Source organism: Leopardus geoffroyi, chromosome A1, assembly GCF_018350155.1.
Source record: "Leopardus geoffroyi isolate Oge1 chromosome A1, O.geoffroyi_Oge1_pat1.0, whole genome shotgun sequence".
Taxonomy (NCBI): Eukaryota; Metazoa; Chordata; class Mammalia; order Carnivora; family Felidae; genus Leopardus; species Leopardus geoffroyi.
In genome coordinates this window covers 223,800,217-223,816,569 of record NC_059326.1, presented here as the reverse complement: position 1 = coordinate 223,816,569, position 16,353 = coordinate 223,800,217, and the positions used below count along the sequence as shown (strand labels likewise).

Here is a 16,353-nt window from a genome sequence, read left to right as displayed (position 1 = left end):
TGTTTACTGGGGATGCTTAATATCTCTTTTCCACTATAACAGAGGATTGTAAGAGTCATCTCCATTTATTCATGTTGTGGACTTATGCATCTTTCTGACTCTCAATGAAATTTGTAGAGGTAATTCTGGCCGCCTCTACCCTATGAAATATTACTATCAAGCTGTGCATTTAATATGACAGGCATCTCTTGGTTTGTTTTTATCAGGTCCTTTGGCAACTTAGATGTCATTTATCTTAACACTAGCCTACCTACTGCTAAGGTACAGGCTGGTTTTTTTTGTTTGTTTGTTTTTTTTTTTTTTTTCAACGTTTATTTATTTTTGGGACAGAGAGAGACAGAGCATGAATGGGGGAGGGGCAGAGAGAGAGGGAGACACAGAATCAGAAACAGGCTCCAGGCTCTGAGCCATCAGCCCAGAGCCCGACGCGGGGCTCGAACCCACGGACCGCGAGATCGTGACCTGGCTGAAGTTGGACGCTTAACCGACTGCGCCACCCAGGCGCCCCAAGGTACAGGCTGTTTATGTGGACGCATGGTTTCATGCTTATGATTCTCTAACATGTATTTAACTACCTCAAGGCAGTGACAATCATTTTGTAGGAGTTGTTTGCCACAACTGGCTGATGGATGGATAGGGATCCATCTAAAGTCACTAAGGAATGAGAATATTATTTAAGATTGAGACAGGGTTTTAGAAGCAAATAAATTAATGTAAATGGAAACATTTTAACAACCTCATTTATATAGAAAATCTGCTAAATTGGAGATTGTAGTAGTATGTATAAAGTATCTTAATTCTTTGTTTTGCATTAACATGACAACAGTACACAGGTATTAGATTAGGATTATAAATATCCTTTTTCCTACTCCAAATACTCATCATCCACACATTTTAAACAGATTTTCCCGTAATTGCCTCCTAATCATTTGTTCCTGGGAAACTATTTAAAACTCTGCCAGTGGGTTGTACTTTCCATAGTTACTAGATTTTTTTTTTTAATTAAAAATAGTATATCAAAAACAGTATAACAGGAATGGTGAAATCTATTATCTAAAGCCTGATTTTGATAAGAAGATACTGGTGGGGAAAATGGTCAAAAGAAAGAAAATTTGCCCAGGCTATTGAGTTACCACAGAAAGCAAAAACATGAAATGTCAGGCTGAAGTTTTTAAAACACAAAACATCCATTTTTCCTGCCTTAAACCAAAATAAAAACAGATACAGAATAACTCCATAAACATGAGGCATCGCATGAACTTGATAAGGGGTATTATATAGCCAGAGACTGTTCATGAGAATAAAAAAATGATATTTTTTTCCAGTTCTATATTAAAATGTCAACTGTCCATGCTTTTAGAGGTCTTTCTGGCTGTATTCTGAAAACGTTCATACTGAACAGTAATTAAAACACTCAAGCTAAAGAAAAAAAAAAATGAGGAAAGAAATCTTCCATCTAGAACTATCTGAAGACTCTTTGAAAAATAAATCTTTGATAATTTGCTCACCGATTATCTACTCCATAAATTTTGCCTCAGCAAGATATTTGGTGTGGGGGATGGAGGTTTATAATTCAAATATAGTTTATTTGATTTAACAAAATTGCAAACTTATTTCAACTTTCTATTTTTAGTAATCTGTAAGTCTGGATTATCAATTTAGTGTTTAATATGAGAAGTAGGTATGCATAAATTATACAAAAGCATTCTACTGAAGATTACTAATCTAGCACTTATGTTCAGGAAGAAATATTCTAGGAACACGATCAAATGCTTTTTTTCATTTTTATGGAATTTACCTTGGGTTTAATGCTCTGGACATGTTCGACTGGTTCAAGCTCTCTGATTTATAAACACAGTCTATCATATCAGCTCATACTTAACAAATACAAGGATTGGTGTTGCCAAATTTCGTAAATTAAAATTATTTTTGATAGAGTATGTGTCAGTACTATAATTACCACAAATACAACATGGGTAGGTATTGACAATTCTCAACTTAAAAGGAAAATTAAATGCGCTTTAATCACATGAAATTGCAGATATCAGCAATGGATAACATACACAAAAGATAATTTTAGATAATTCGATGCAAGATATCTGTCTTTCTAACTTCTAACCACCCAAACACTCCTGGGGTAATTCTACTTGTGATGTGCTCTATTTTACTACAATGGCACTGAGAAGGATTCCGTAGGTACTCAGAAATGCAAAATTAAATTAAATTAAATTAATCAATTTACATTCACTCTAATTCAGTCACTTGTAGGATGAGACTCCAGGTTTGGTGTTCAGAAATTTCAGCTTTGCAGCTGTGGGCCATAAAGGTGTTTTTTTGTTGTTGTTGTTTTTGTGTTTGTCTTCATTTTTCTAGGAAAGATAGATTTCAGATAACTCACACCACAATTATATTGGTTAGAGGATGGATTCCCCTATATAATATCCCCTTTTTTTTAAGTTCAAAATTGTTTGCCTGTGATCTCCATGCTCAAAGGACAATGTAGTTAAATATAAAGCCACTAATTCACATTTATTTCTCTTAGTCTCTGCTACATACTGCTCTATGCATGCCTAAAAGTAATTTCCCATGCAAAGTTTTCCCTGACCCTCCTTCAGCTTTGAAAAATTGGCTCTCTTATCTGTGAGCTCATAACAATTTAAGTAAACCTATACCATTAGCATTTGACATCTTGTATTATTATAATGTTTCTCATCTACTCCGTTTTCTCTAAGAGAAAGAATATTATCTAATTCACCTTCATATTTCAGGTATCTGGCATAACTCCTAGGACATGGTGGGTGATTAATAGCTCTTGCTCAGTCTCAAACATAGCTGTATTTAGAGTACAGAAAAGTGCTATTACACAGTTTACGTTTGAAAGATGAAAACTTCTGTATTCTTTCTAAAATATGAATAGCTTACTCCTATGTGTGACCTAAACAATGAACATATATTAACTCACTTAACCATCACAACACTTCCATGAGTTATAACTGTTTCCCACTTACAAGTGAGAAAAATCAAGGCACAGAAAAGTTAAACTTGCCAGGTCAACAACCCATGAGTGGTATACTTGGGATTTGATTTCAGGCAGTGGGACTCCATACGTTGCGCCCTTAAGTGCTATGCTAGACGATCTGAAATCTTTAGCACATAAATAGTGAAATAGAATATTCCAATTCGGTGACTGAAGATGAATCGATTTTTGGTGGACTATAATATCCCCACAATTAGAAGATACATTCATGCATCTTTTCGAGCATTGGTTTATAACATGAAAATGAATAACTTCATTAATTATAATTTCATTAATTCCGGCTACCAGAACTTTATACTTTCCTTAATTCACAGACACAGAGCTAAGAAACTTAAATGCTTTTCACACAAATTCCTCTATCTCTTCTGCCCATGCCAGAAGACCTTATCCTCGTGTGATTTTAATGTCCTCAGCCACTGGGGTTTTTCTTACTTCTCTTTAATTACTGCTCAATATCCTCATGCAGTTCACTGTCAATGAGTTGACTCCAATATTCATTTTAAATTTTCGTTTCCTAATTTCATCCTATTACTTCTAGTAATTACTTTTACATATCATTGCTCTAACGTATAAAATAACACTTTTCCCTCTGTAATATTAACACATTTTGCATTCCTGTAGATGGTTATCATTCCCATCAATCATTTTCTGGCCAGCTCTACATACTCGAGACTTTTTAATTGTTTCTCATTAATCACTTCTACTTTTCATTAAATCACACTAGTATAGTCTTCCTCTGGACTTATATAACCATCATAGGTAGAAGGATACTGAAAACAGCCTTTAGCCAAGTTGCTCTATGTATCAATTCACTTCAGAGTTCAAGAAGATCCTAAAATTCCTTTTTTTTAATTTTCTTTTTTCTTTCTTTTCTTTTTTTTTGTAATAAGAAAAAGAGACTTATATTTAAAATATTTTTAATGTTTATTTGAGAAAGAGAGAGTTACACACACAATGTGAGTTGGGGGAAGGGCAGAGAGAGAGGAGAGAACCTCAGGCAGACTCACACTGTCAGCACAGAGCTCTATGTGGGGCCCAAACTCATGAAACCATGAGATCATGACCTGAGCTGAGATCAAGAGTCCAACACTTAACCAACTGAGCCATGCAGACACCCCGAGAAGAGACTTCTTATGCTCTCACCTTGGTCCAATTTTTATATTACATTCTCATCCAGATTTTATAATGCAACAGTGGGGGATAAGAATGGAATTGACATCTGAATGCATTTTAATATATGCAAATATCACTTCAATCATACAAAAAAAGGGGGCACCTGCGTGGCTCAGTTGGTTAAGCATCCGACTTCTGCTCAGGTCATGATCTCACAGTTCATGAGTTCGAGCCCCACGTTGGGCTCTATGCTGACAGCTCAGAGCCTGGAGCTTGCTTTGGATTTTATGCCTCCCTCTCTCTCTGCCCTGCTATCTCTCTTGCTCTTACTTTCTCTCTCTCAAAAATAAATAAACATTATTTTTTTTAAATCATGTAAAAACATGGCTAAATCCCTGAAATAGTAACTGATACTATTATTAAATTTTGCCTTATGAAAAAATGTATTTTAAATGATAATATTTGCCCAAACCTAAGAAAAATGGCATGGATTTGAATAACATTTCTTCAGTTAGGTTTTCTTATCATGCCATGGTTTATGGTCCTTGTCAGAGATCTTTCCTGGAAGGTAGACATTCTGTGGACACTAGAACACATGTACGAACTTTCCTGTTGTAAATTTCTCTGCACAGAAGAGAGTAATTCAGTGTGGATAATTTCAAAGATGTTGATACAAATAAATATTATATGTTTGCTTGCTGTCACTGGAAGATGGGAAAAAATAAATGGGAAATTTTTATTTCAAATAACAAATACATGTATATTTTGTGATATATATCAATATATATTATATATTATGTAATTTATATTTTTATACAGCCTACATGGGTATTGTGTGTGAATTTCCATATATATGGTAACTTACCAATAGTCCATGTTTTGAGCAGCTTAACTCATCAGGATGTTTCAACACATTATCAATTTCCAACTGACATAGTAAATTACATTATAGAAATATACATGTAAAAAACAGCCAATTCACATCCAAAGTAGTTTCAACTATTAGCTATCACTTCATGGCCATGCCTATTTATGAATATAAGAACAACGTCCCAAAGCAGTCCTCTGTCAAAAGTCATTTCAAATATAGTGACAGATTTAACTGAATTGAAATGTGACTCCTCTCTTTAACTTCTGGTTGAACAGAAGTACTTTCCAGATAGCACCTTATAAGAATAAAAATAGCAGTTTGGAAGACTTTTTTGATAGTCTCATCTCTAAAGAATGTTCAGATTTTGGAAATAGTTCATTACAATTAGACATCTATTTCTTCTTTAAAAAAAGTGCACAGATGTGTTTGCCTTTATGGGCATTTGCAATAGGTTGGGATGTCTTCCTTGCTGCACTTTATGGTTCAGAGCCCCACATTTTACAATCTAATGGCAAGGAACATTCTGATTCTTATTCTATCAGTCAATGCAAGGCAAAGGAATAATAAAGAAAAATTCACTAAACATATCCCACTAAACAACCAAAAATGTGATTATTTGGCATAGACCTAGTATGGTTATAATTGAACATATTTCATACTTTTTTCTTGTAGGGTTAACTTAAACTTGAAAAAAATACTTTTATAACTTTTTATGTTTACTCTATGGTCCACTTCAAATGATTTATTAAATAAAATAATATTAATCTTTTTTCACACTGAACACTATGAAGATAGTACAGATGGCTTTTGCTGAAAGTCAGAACAAATAGGGTTGGATCCTTGAATTAAAAAAAAAAAAAGGATCAAGTACCATACAGACTGCAAATTGATATGAAACCACAAGAAGAGAATCTGAGAAAAAGGCTGCTAAGAACACACATCCCTAGCTACAGAGGTTTATGGCGGAGGAAAGAGTGCATCAACTTGCATTCATCCTTACCTTTTTTTTTTCCCCTTTCCACCCAGTCAAGCTCCATTAAACAATGAATGAAAGTTATCAAAGTGTATTTACAATGTACCACACCACGGACCTGTGAATTCAACTTGGCAATTTTCTGATAAAGGGATGATATGGACAGGAATGAGCAGATGCCCTGCAAACTGATTTAGAAAGCAGCCCTGATTTTGATCTTTGGGAAGATTAGCTGTTCTGCCTTGCTGGCTAAGGTGAGCTGCCTTACAGATTAAATAAAAAACCTGTTTTAAAGGACTGTTTTATCCATTTCCTGCCACCTGAATGAGTACCTCTTAAAGGTTAAAAAACACTGGGTTACCTAGGTTATTTTTCAAATTGCAGTTGTTTATAACATGCAGTATGTAGCAATAAAATAACTCAGATTAATAATCTTAATCTGGGACACTTTGGTGGCTCAGTCGGTTGAGCATCAGACTTTAGGTCAGGTGATGATCTCACTGTTCCTGAGTTTGAACCTTGCATCAGGCTCTGTGCTGACAGCTCACACCCTACAGCCTTCTTCGGATCCCGTGTCTCCCTCTCTCTCTGCCCCTCCCCCACTCACACTCTGTCTCTCTCTCCCTCTCTCTCAAAAATAAACATGAAAAAGGGGCGCCTGGGTGGCTCAGTTGGTTGGGCTTCAGACTTCCGCGCGGGTCATGATCTCGCAGTTGGTGGGTTCGAGCTCTGCATTGGGCTCTGTGCTGACAGCTCAGAGCCTGAAGCCTGCTTCAAATTCTGTGTCACCTCCTCTCTCTGCCCCTCCCATGCTCATGCTCTGTCTCGCTCTCTCAATAAATCCAACATTAAAAAAATAAATAAAATAAAATAAACATTAAAAATAATAAACAAAATCATAATCTGAAGGATCAAATAATTAGATAAATGCAAACATTAATACTTCTTGAAGGAAGTGTAGACTACATCAAAAAATTAATTCATGGAAGAAAGGGAAAAGATTATTTTGAATATATCATCATTACCAGTACCATTTGTACAACTGAAACTATTCTTATCTTGAAAAATAACTGTTGTGTGTGCGCACGATATTGAATAAAGAATGTTATTTAAATATATGTGCACACATACGTACATAAACTATTTTGACTTTGTTTTTCACGAACATCATCAAATTTATTGAGGCCATACGGGGTGGTAAAATCCCTAGTGTTCTTAATTGCATAATATATACTTGTATTTCACATCCTGCATATATTCAAACCATCCATCAACCTCATTTTTTGCAAATATGCTGTAACTTCCTACTTTACAAAGACCTAGTGCTCAAAAAGCAAGCACTGCTCTCCTCCCCCAGCTCCCCCACACCAGCTGGATCGTTGCAAACTTTGCAACCATTTACTTCAAATCCTGTTTGATTTTCTCAGGGATGGAGGCATACCATCACGGGTTGTTTCTTTCTACCCTTGATCAAGATCCTACACAGGGTCATCTCTGCCCCAGCCATCTTTTTAAATCCAATATCCTCTCTTTAGTATCCTAAGTTTCTTGTCTCTATTGACCTTTTACACACCTGCATAGAAAACACACATTCAGTCTCTCAACTTGCAATTAAAATCCTCATTTTATCATGTACTCATTTATATGCTTTATAACATTCCTGGTTACAAATTCAGGAAAGAAAGATTAAAATGATAAAACACTTTAGGTGAAGACATCAATATTTTACATAGTCTAGTGATGAATACTGTTCTGTAAGTATTTACACGCTCTAAATTGCAGTTTGCTGGGGTGCCTCCGTGGCGCAGTTGGTTAAGCATCTGATTCTTGATCTTGGCTCAGGTCATGATCTCACAGTTCATGAGATCAAGCCCTGTGTTGGGCTCTGGACTGATAGCATGGAGCCTGCTTGGGATTCTCTCTCCCTCTCTTTCTCTGCCCCTTATTCACTCTCACTCTCTTTCTCTCTCAAAAATAAATAAAATGAAAAAAAAAAAAACAAATTCTACTTTGTGGCCCCCTTTGTAGCATCTAAAAAATAAGTTAATCCTTAATTTTAATCAATATAAGATTATATGTATTGGGAGAATTAATAAAATTTAAATAGTTCAAATTGAAAAGTATATACAAAACACAAATAATTATGCAGATAGATGACAAAAAGATAGATAGATGATAGACAGACAGACAGACATAGATTAATTCACTTCAGTATCTACAGTAGCATGCCAGGATAAAATTTGTCAACCTATGTTATAAATATATTCTACGGTAGAATCATCTGGAGTACTTGCTAAAAAGGCCAATTCCTTATCTGGACTCCAGTCTTGCTGGATCAAAATATATGAAGGCAAAGCCCAGGAACCTGAATGTTACTAGGTTTCCAAGCTGAAATCATTCAATATTTAAAGACTAAATATTCTGCATTAGGAGTTATATTTAAATCTTTCTTTGCTAATATCTGTGTTCCATTTCATTTTTACAATGAGATAAACATAATATACTCTTAAAAGCAAAAAGCAATAGATAGATTTAGTCCAATGACAAATTCTTTACAATAAAAAAGAGTCAGGGAGAAGGTTAAGGGTTCCACTAGAGCTGTCTTGATGAATCCATGACTGTCAAACAAAACCCTGTAGTATCCTAGTGAGTGTTAGCGAACATGGTGAAGGTTTTTACATTAGTTAGAAAAATCTCTTAGTGTTACTTAAGTTAGCACAACATGAAACAATTAATATTGTATGCATTAATAGAGCATAATAGAACTGGAATTCACGATAAGCCTGTTATCATGGTACATTCTACATCAGATCTTCCATATATATATATGTCATATATATTTTTTTTCTAAGACAGGATCCAAAAAGTCAGACAGAGCCATAATTAAAATGTAATTACATTTTAAAGAGGAAATATTTTAGCATATTAATGACTTGACAATATGGATTATTCATACCATTATGGATAATTCATGGAAAAATGGATGAATTGCTTAAATCAGAGAAAGTATGCTCTTTTTACCTTCTTTAAAGAAAGGATCCCTTCTCTGGTCTCTTTGTCAGTAGAGATGGAGAATATCCCAATACCATCACCATTAATGATGGAGTAGGTCATGTCAGCATTTGAACCAGTGTCTGCATCATTTGCCTTTATTTTCCCAACAGCTGACCCAACTTGAGCTGACTCAGGAACATACAGCTGATAGTGCTCTGAAAAATATTTCATATTAATATTTTCTGATGGTAATGGGTTCACAAAAATGTCGTTTCAAAAGAAAAAAGACATTAAAATGGTTAGACCACATATTCAAACAAACATTGTATTAAGTAATATAGAAAATGGATGTGTTTTCAGATTTTAAATGTCAAACTGCTTAGTAGTGAAATACTAGATTACATAAACTTTAAAGTATATGTAAAATAACCTATATGAAAATAATTTGTAGGGATCTTAATATAAAATATTTTATTAACTCTACATTCATAGGCAACCGATAAAAGATAATGAAGGTCAGATTTGCATTCTTATGTTGAGCAAAAACTAAATTAGTCAAGTATTAACGAAATCCCCAAAGCATTTCTCCTTCCATGTAGCATGCAAAATTAAAATATAAGAGTTAGAAAACTTGAAATTCAAAGTGAAAACAGAGAAAACAATATAATGTACCTGCAAGTATGATTATTATTCTGATCAATACATTTAAGTTTAATGAAATGTATAAGCCATGACAGAGAGACAGTAAACGTACTTATGCACTTAATTACCCTGTATTCCTGATCAGTTTCTAAAAAGAATTTAAAGTGGTTTTACAATAAAGTCTTGAATAAAATAAAGTCATCAAAATGAAAATAATGACTAACTTAAAGAATGAGAAAGATAAATATAATGACTACATAGGATGATGTCTTATTTGTGATTGAATTAATTTTTACATATATATCCCGTAGCCAAAAAACATTAAAACCCTATTGACTCTATAAATCTCATGATCCGATATGCAGACATATCTTTTTCAGTATGTCCTGATACTAAATATTTACACTGAGAAACTTTTTTAAATGTCAGAGTTTGTCCTGATACTAAATTCCTTCAGGGAGAGCTCCTAGAACTCTCTTTATAGAAACTTATAAAATAGGTACTAAGAAACATAATGGCCACATTAGTACCATTGTTTTACTGACCAGTTAGAAACAGATCTATTAAAACAATTTATTTCTGGGGCGCCTGGGTGGCGCAGTCGGTTAAGCGTCCAACTTCAGCCAGGTCACGATCTCGCGGTCCGTGAGTTCGAGCCCCGCGTCGGGCTCTGGGCTGATGGCTCAGAGCCTGGAGCCTGTTTCCGATTCTGTGTCTCCCTCTCTCTCTGCCCCTCCCCCGTTCATGCTCTGTCTCTCTCTGTCCCAAAAATAAATAAACGTTTAAAAAAAAAACCCAATTTATTTCTTATAGCAAATCTCAAATAACAATATAAATAATGGAAACCTTGAATTAAAATATAATTGTATAAAAGACTTTCAACCAAGACTAAATTAATGGTGATTTAACATTAGGCATGGATTTAATTAGACTATACAGATAAGTGAATGTGGAGCCTATATGAAAATAATTTCCCTAAGCCAATGTTTTGTTAGTTATGGTATGATAATATTTTTTTAAGTTAACATATCTGGTAAATGTGTGATCTAATCTGTTTCTAAAGATACAACTGTTTGTATTAAAGTTCTATTTGATTTATGTGTCTGTTTATTCAAAATTCAACAAAGATTTTTCCCAGTTCTCTTCTATAAACATTTGAGATGTTACCTGACATTATTTTTTAGTTCAATAGTCCTCACCAACTTAACATTTCCTGGATAGACCACCGTCCTCTATGAAACACATGATCCTCTGACCTTAATCATGTGGTTTTATCAGGATCTGTCATATTGCAGAACACTCTATCCCTCCTGACATATTTAATTGACCTGCAAAGAGCATGAGGCCCAAATTCTTACAGGACTTCACCTTTCTGCTTGCAGTTGATTTGTGAAAGGTTGGCAGTTGAGTCACAATGATTCAAACAGGGAACATTCCATAAAATGTGAGAATTGGAATGAGGAGAGACCTTTAGTTTCTCTTTGGCGGCAAAGGTATGAAATGTTGGAAGGGGTTCCTGACAATAGTCATGTTTCCAAAATTCCTGTTGAAGTACCTAATCTCAGGGTAAAATTCAGTATCAGAAAGAAGCTATAATAATTTTCAGAATCTCTGTAAACACCATAATGTTCCTAGGCAGTTACATAAAATAGAGCACTATTCTATTAAAAAATTAGATAAAAAAAAAGTCAAACATATCTCCTACATTTTCTTTCTACGGTAGAAAGGCTAGGAAGTCAAGTTCCAGGTTGCTAAGGTCTCTAAATAATGCCTTAACCTACCACAGTTCTGTAAGCCTCCCAAAGGACTCTCACCCAATTAAAACTGGGATAAAAACTTACAAACAAAAGAAGTCTTAGTTCACAGAAATAAATAAACCGATCATAAAATTATTATGCTAGTGTTATTGCAAAGCAGGTCGTTTTTACAAAGAAAGTTACAAAAAATTGTATAAATTAGTCATAAAAGACTCGCATTCCAGGAAACATTTAGGCTGTGTCTTATAAGGGGAAGGATATCCCCGGAAGAAGATCATCATGTTCAGAGGACGGCCTGATATTTGTTGATACATTCTAAGCATTGCAAGCATCGTACCTCTTCCCCATTCGCGATGCTCCATTAGGCAAAATAGGGTGTATTAAGATTAATATTTCAATATTTATTTTTTCATATAGTTGAGAGTTTGTGAATTGTAAATAGTATTCAAATTGTCTCCTAATAACTAGAAAATAGCTGACAGGTAAGATTTATTCAGAAGTCAGAAGATGTTTGGAATATTTTTTAGAAATTCTAAGGTCTGTATAAATAGCCAGGGACATAAAAAATACTATAAAATTCCAGGATGATAATTACGGTGAGGCTCTTGAAAGAAAAATTCAACAACACAGCTTCATTGAGGTACAGTTGGTATACAAAGACCTGAACATATTTAATATGTACAGTTTCATGGGTATAAATACACAAAACACTGGCAGTAGCATCACCAAAATCAAGTTATTAATTTTCTTGTGTCTTTTGCTTCTGTTTTATTTTGCTTTTGTGGTAAAAAGGCTGAACATGAGATCTACCCTATTAACCTATTTTGAAGTGCACAACACTGTATTGTAAAGTATAGTTACTCTGTGGTGTGGAAGATCTCTACAATTTATTCATCCAGCATAACTGAAATTTTATGCCCATCGAAAAACAACTTCTCATTTCCTTTAGTCCCCTGCCCTTGACAATCACGACACAATTCTATGCTTCCATGAGTTTGACTATTTTAGATACCTTGGATAAGTGGAATCATGTAGTATTTGTCCTTCTGTGACTTATTTTAGATAATGTTCTGTAGATTCACCCATGTGACACATGGTGGACTCTCTTCTTTAAAAAAAATATGTTTTATTTATTTTGGAGAGAGACAGAGACAGAGACAGAGAGAGCGAGCAAGTGAGCATGGGCAGAGGAGGGGCAGAGAGAAAGGGAGACACAGAATCTGAAGCAGGCTCCAGGCTCTGAGCTGTCAGCACAGATCCTGATGTGGGGCTTGAACTCACGAACTGTGAGATCATGAAATGAGCCGAACTTGGATACTTAACTGACTGAGCCACCCAGGTGCCCCTATTCTTTTTCAAAAGTCTGCATGATATTCCACTACACACACACATATATGTGTGTGTGTGTGTGTGTGTGTGTGTGTGTCTAGAATGATAGAATGATAGAATGATGGTACCTCAGTTTAATAAAGGTCATAATGATAAGCCCATAGCTAACATCATACTCGAAAAATCTACTTAAAGCAATCTGCATGTCAATGCTATGCCATTTCAATCACAATTCTATTAGCATTTTTTTTCACAGAAATAGAACAAATCTCTTAGACTAGGGAACTACAAATGACACAGAATTGATGAAGCAATTGAGAAAAAAACAAAGCAAGAAGCGTCAAACGTCCTGATTCCAAAATATATTATATGGCTACGGTAATTGAAACAGTATGGTACCAGCATAAAAATAGACATATAGACCAATGAAACAGAATAGGGAGCCCAGAATTAAACCTATGCATATAAGGTCAGCTGACCTGTGATAAGGGTGCCAAGAGTAAACAATTTCTTTACCAAATGGTATTAGGAAAACTAGATATATGCATCCAAAATAAATTAATAAATAAATTGGACCTCTACATTATAGTATACACAAAAATCAACTCAAAATGAGTCAACAATGTAAATGTAAGTCTCAAGAATGTAAAATTCCTTAAAGAAATAAAGGTGAATACAGAAAATCTTGACATCAGCTTAGCAATTACTTCTTGGATATGACATCAAAAGCACAAGCATCAAATGGGTGGGGCTACATCAAACTAAAAATCTTCTGCACAGCATAGCAGACAATCAACAGAATGAAAAGGTAACCTACAGAATGGGGGGAAACACTTCCAAACCATAGATCTAATAAAAGGTTAATTTCCAAAATATATAAGAAACTTCTACAAGTTAATAGGGAAAAAAGGCAATTAAAAAACTAGCAAAGCATTTAAGCAGAAATTTCTCCAGAGAAGACATATAAATAGCCAACAATTACATAAAAGATGCTCAACATCATTAGTTATCAGGGAAATGGGGAAATGCAATTCAAACATATACTTAGTTAGTTAGTTAGTTAGTTAGTTAGAGAGAGAGAAAGAGTGCAAGTGAGGTAAGGACAGAGAGAAAGAGGCAGAGAGAGAATCTAAAGATCAGCTCAGAGCCTGATGAGGGACTTGATCTCACAAACCATGAGATCATAACTTGAGCCAAAATCAAGAGTCTGATGCTTAAGCCACTGAGCCACCCAGGTGCCCTCAAAACTACATTTGGACATCACCGCACACCTAGTAGAATGACTACTATCAAAACACAAAAGATAAATGGTGTTGGTATGGTTCTGGAGAAACTGGAACCTATGTATACTCTTGGTAGAAACTTAAAATGGTGCAGCAGCTATGGAAAATAGTATGGAGTTTCCTCAAAAAAAAAAAAAAAAAAAAAAAGTAGAACTACTACATGACCCAGCAATTCTACTTGTAGGTACACATCCCAAAGAATTGAAATTAGAATCTCAAAGAGATGCCTATATTAATATGTTCACTGTAGCCATTAATCACAATGACCAATATGGAAACAACTCAAGTATCCATCAATAGGTGAATCGAAAAAGAGAATGAATAATGACATCTCTATAAGATAAGAAATATCAGCAAATTGGAAAATAAAACCTCTGAGTGTGTGTCTGTGTATCTAAGGTGATATTCTAGTGAGAGAATTATAGGATTAATAGAAGTAATTAGAAATACATATGCATATATATACATGTATATATATAATGATAAATGGAGATTAACTCAATGACTTGGATGGACATGATAATAAAGATCATAAAGAATATAAAAAATAGACTTGCCATGAATTAAATAATTTCAAAGAATCTAAGATCTTTGGGACCAGGCTCCTTCTAAAGAGCCTTGTGTGTATTTAAAGCTTACGCACTGGGGCACCTGGGTGGCGCAGTCAGTTAAGCGTCCGACTTCAGCCAGGTCACGATCTCGCGGTCCGTGAGTTCGAGCCCTGCGTCAGGCTCTGGGCTGATGGCTCAGAGCCTGGAGCCTGTTTCTGATTCTGTGTCTCCCTCTCTCTCTGCCCCTCCCCCATTCATGCTCTGTGTCTCTCTGTCCCAAAAATAAATAAATGTTGAAAAAAAAATTAAAAAAAAAAAAAGCTTACGCACTTTATTAATATTTGTGCTTAACATAAACATAACATTCATATGCACATTTGTGACTTTAATCCAATATAGTATCTTTATGTGTGACATTTTTAGTATAGTGTGATTAGCCATGGGAGGAAATATATTGAATTATTCTAAAATAAGAAAAGATATCAGACAAAACTTACTCTAAATATTAATTCTAACAAAAATGCAAATACCACTCATAAAGACATATAACATATAAAATTACCTTTAAGAATCTTAAAAACTGAGAGCCTTTAGTCCATAAATAATTATATATTATCATCTCTGTATAATAATTGCATATGAACCTTCATTTACCTGTTATTTATGAAAGCTGCCATTCCTTATAGGCTTGAAGAACATTTGGGAGAAACTTTAAAGGGTATGATTCAAAATGTAAATATCTGACTAACAGCCTGAAGCTATACCATTGCTATACATGATATGGCTCAATTGATAGAGTCAGTATATTATTTAGGAAAAAAATTCACTTTTATCTACATAAGATTAATAAAGGTCATAACTCCTAGAATCTTGGAATACATGGTGAATGACCTTTTGCCTTTCATATTATTTTTACTCTGTAATTACTCCCTCTGGGAAGAAAAAAATGCCCATCTTGGATAATGTATAGTACAGTCTAATCAGCACTTCTGTGGTTGCCAAAATATCCCTCAGAGTGCTCGGCAAGTTCTCCAAAAGGTTATATACTGTGTAACATTATACATTTCCAAGGGGATGGAAAAGGATTAAAAAACCCCACTGAGATTGTACTTTCACACATGCATATAAGCCCACACATAGTGTGTATGTACATACAAACATGTTATATGTATGCATATCTGCATTACATTTATGTATTAGTGTGAAAGAGAGAGAGAGAGAGATAATGCATTCAATTCTTAGAAATAAATTACATAATTGGATTTGTAAGGACATACACAAATTTAAAACAAGAGACTTAATTCTTAATTACCTCTATTGAAATTAAGGGGAGAGTTTTCCCGGCTCCCTCCTTTTTCTTCAAACATTTACTAAAGAAAATTTGTCATATATACATAAACATATATATATATATATATATATATATATGTGTGTGTGTGTGTGTGTATACACACACATATATATATATACACATATATACACATATATATGACATATATGATGTATATAATATGTATACACACTATATATATATATACACACACTTATAATGTACTTATACATTTAAAATAAATTATGCATTAAAAACCCAAGTCATGCAATATATGGAATTTTTTGATTTTTTAAGTTTAGTTATTTTGAGAGAGAGAGAGAGAGAGAGAGAGAGCGAGCGAGCACCATGGAAGGGCAGGGAGAAAGGGAGAGAGAGAATCCCAAGCCAAGTAGGCTCCCTGCCATCAGCCCAGATCCCATTGTGGGGCTTTATCTCACAAACCATGATATTATGACTGGAGACAAAATCAA

At 34.5% G+C, this 16,353-nt stretch overlaps 1 protein-coding gene across 7 annotated transcripts in view; it reads right to left on the bottom strand.

Moving 5' to 3' along the window:
* The window catches only part of CDH18 (cadherin 18), a 1,006,396-nt gene that overhangs the window by 82,349 nt on the left and 907,694 nt on the right, over nucleotides 1-16,353 (bottom strand). For all 7 annotated transcript variants that reach the window (XR_006702407.1, XM_045441405.1, XM_045441423.1 and 4 more), the window contains one exon: nucleotides 9,016-9,203. Coding sequence is in view for 6 of the 7 variants with exons in the window: in XM_045441405.1 (XP_045297361.1) it covers nucleotides 9,016-9,203 (188 nt within the window). In the remaining variant the exon portion in view is untranslated. The remainder of the gene's footprint in view (nucleotides 1-9,015; nucleotides 9,204-16,353) is intronic.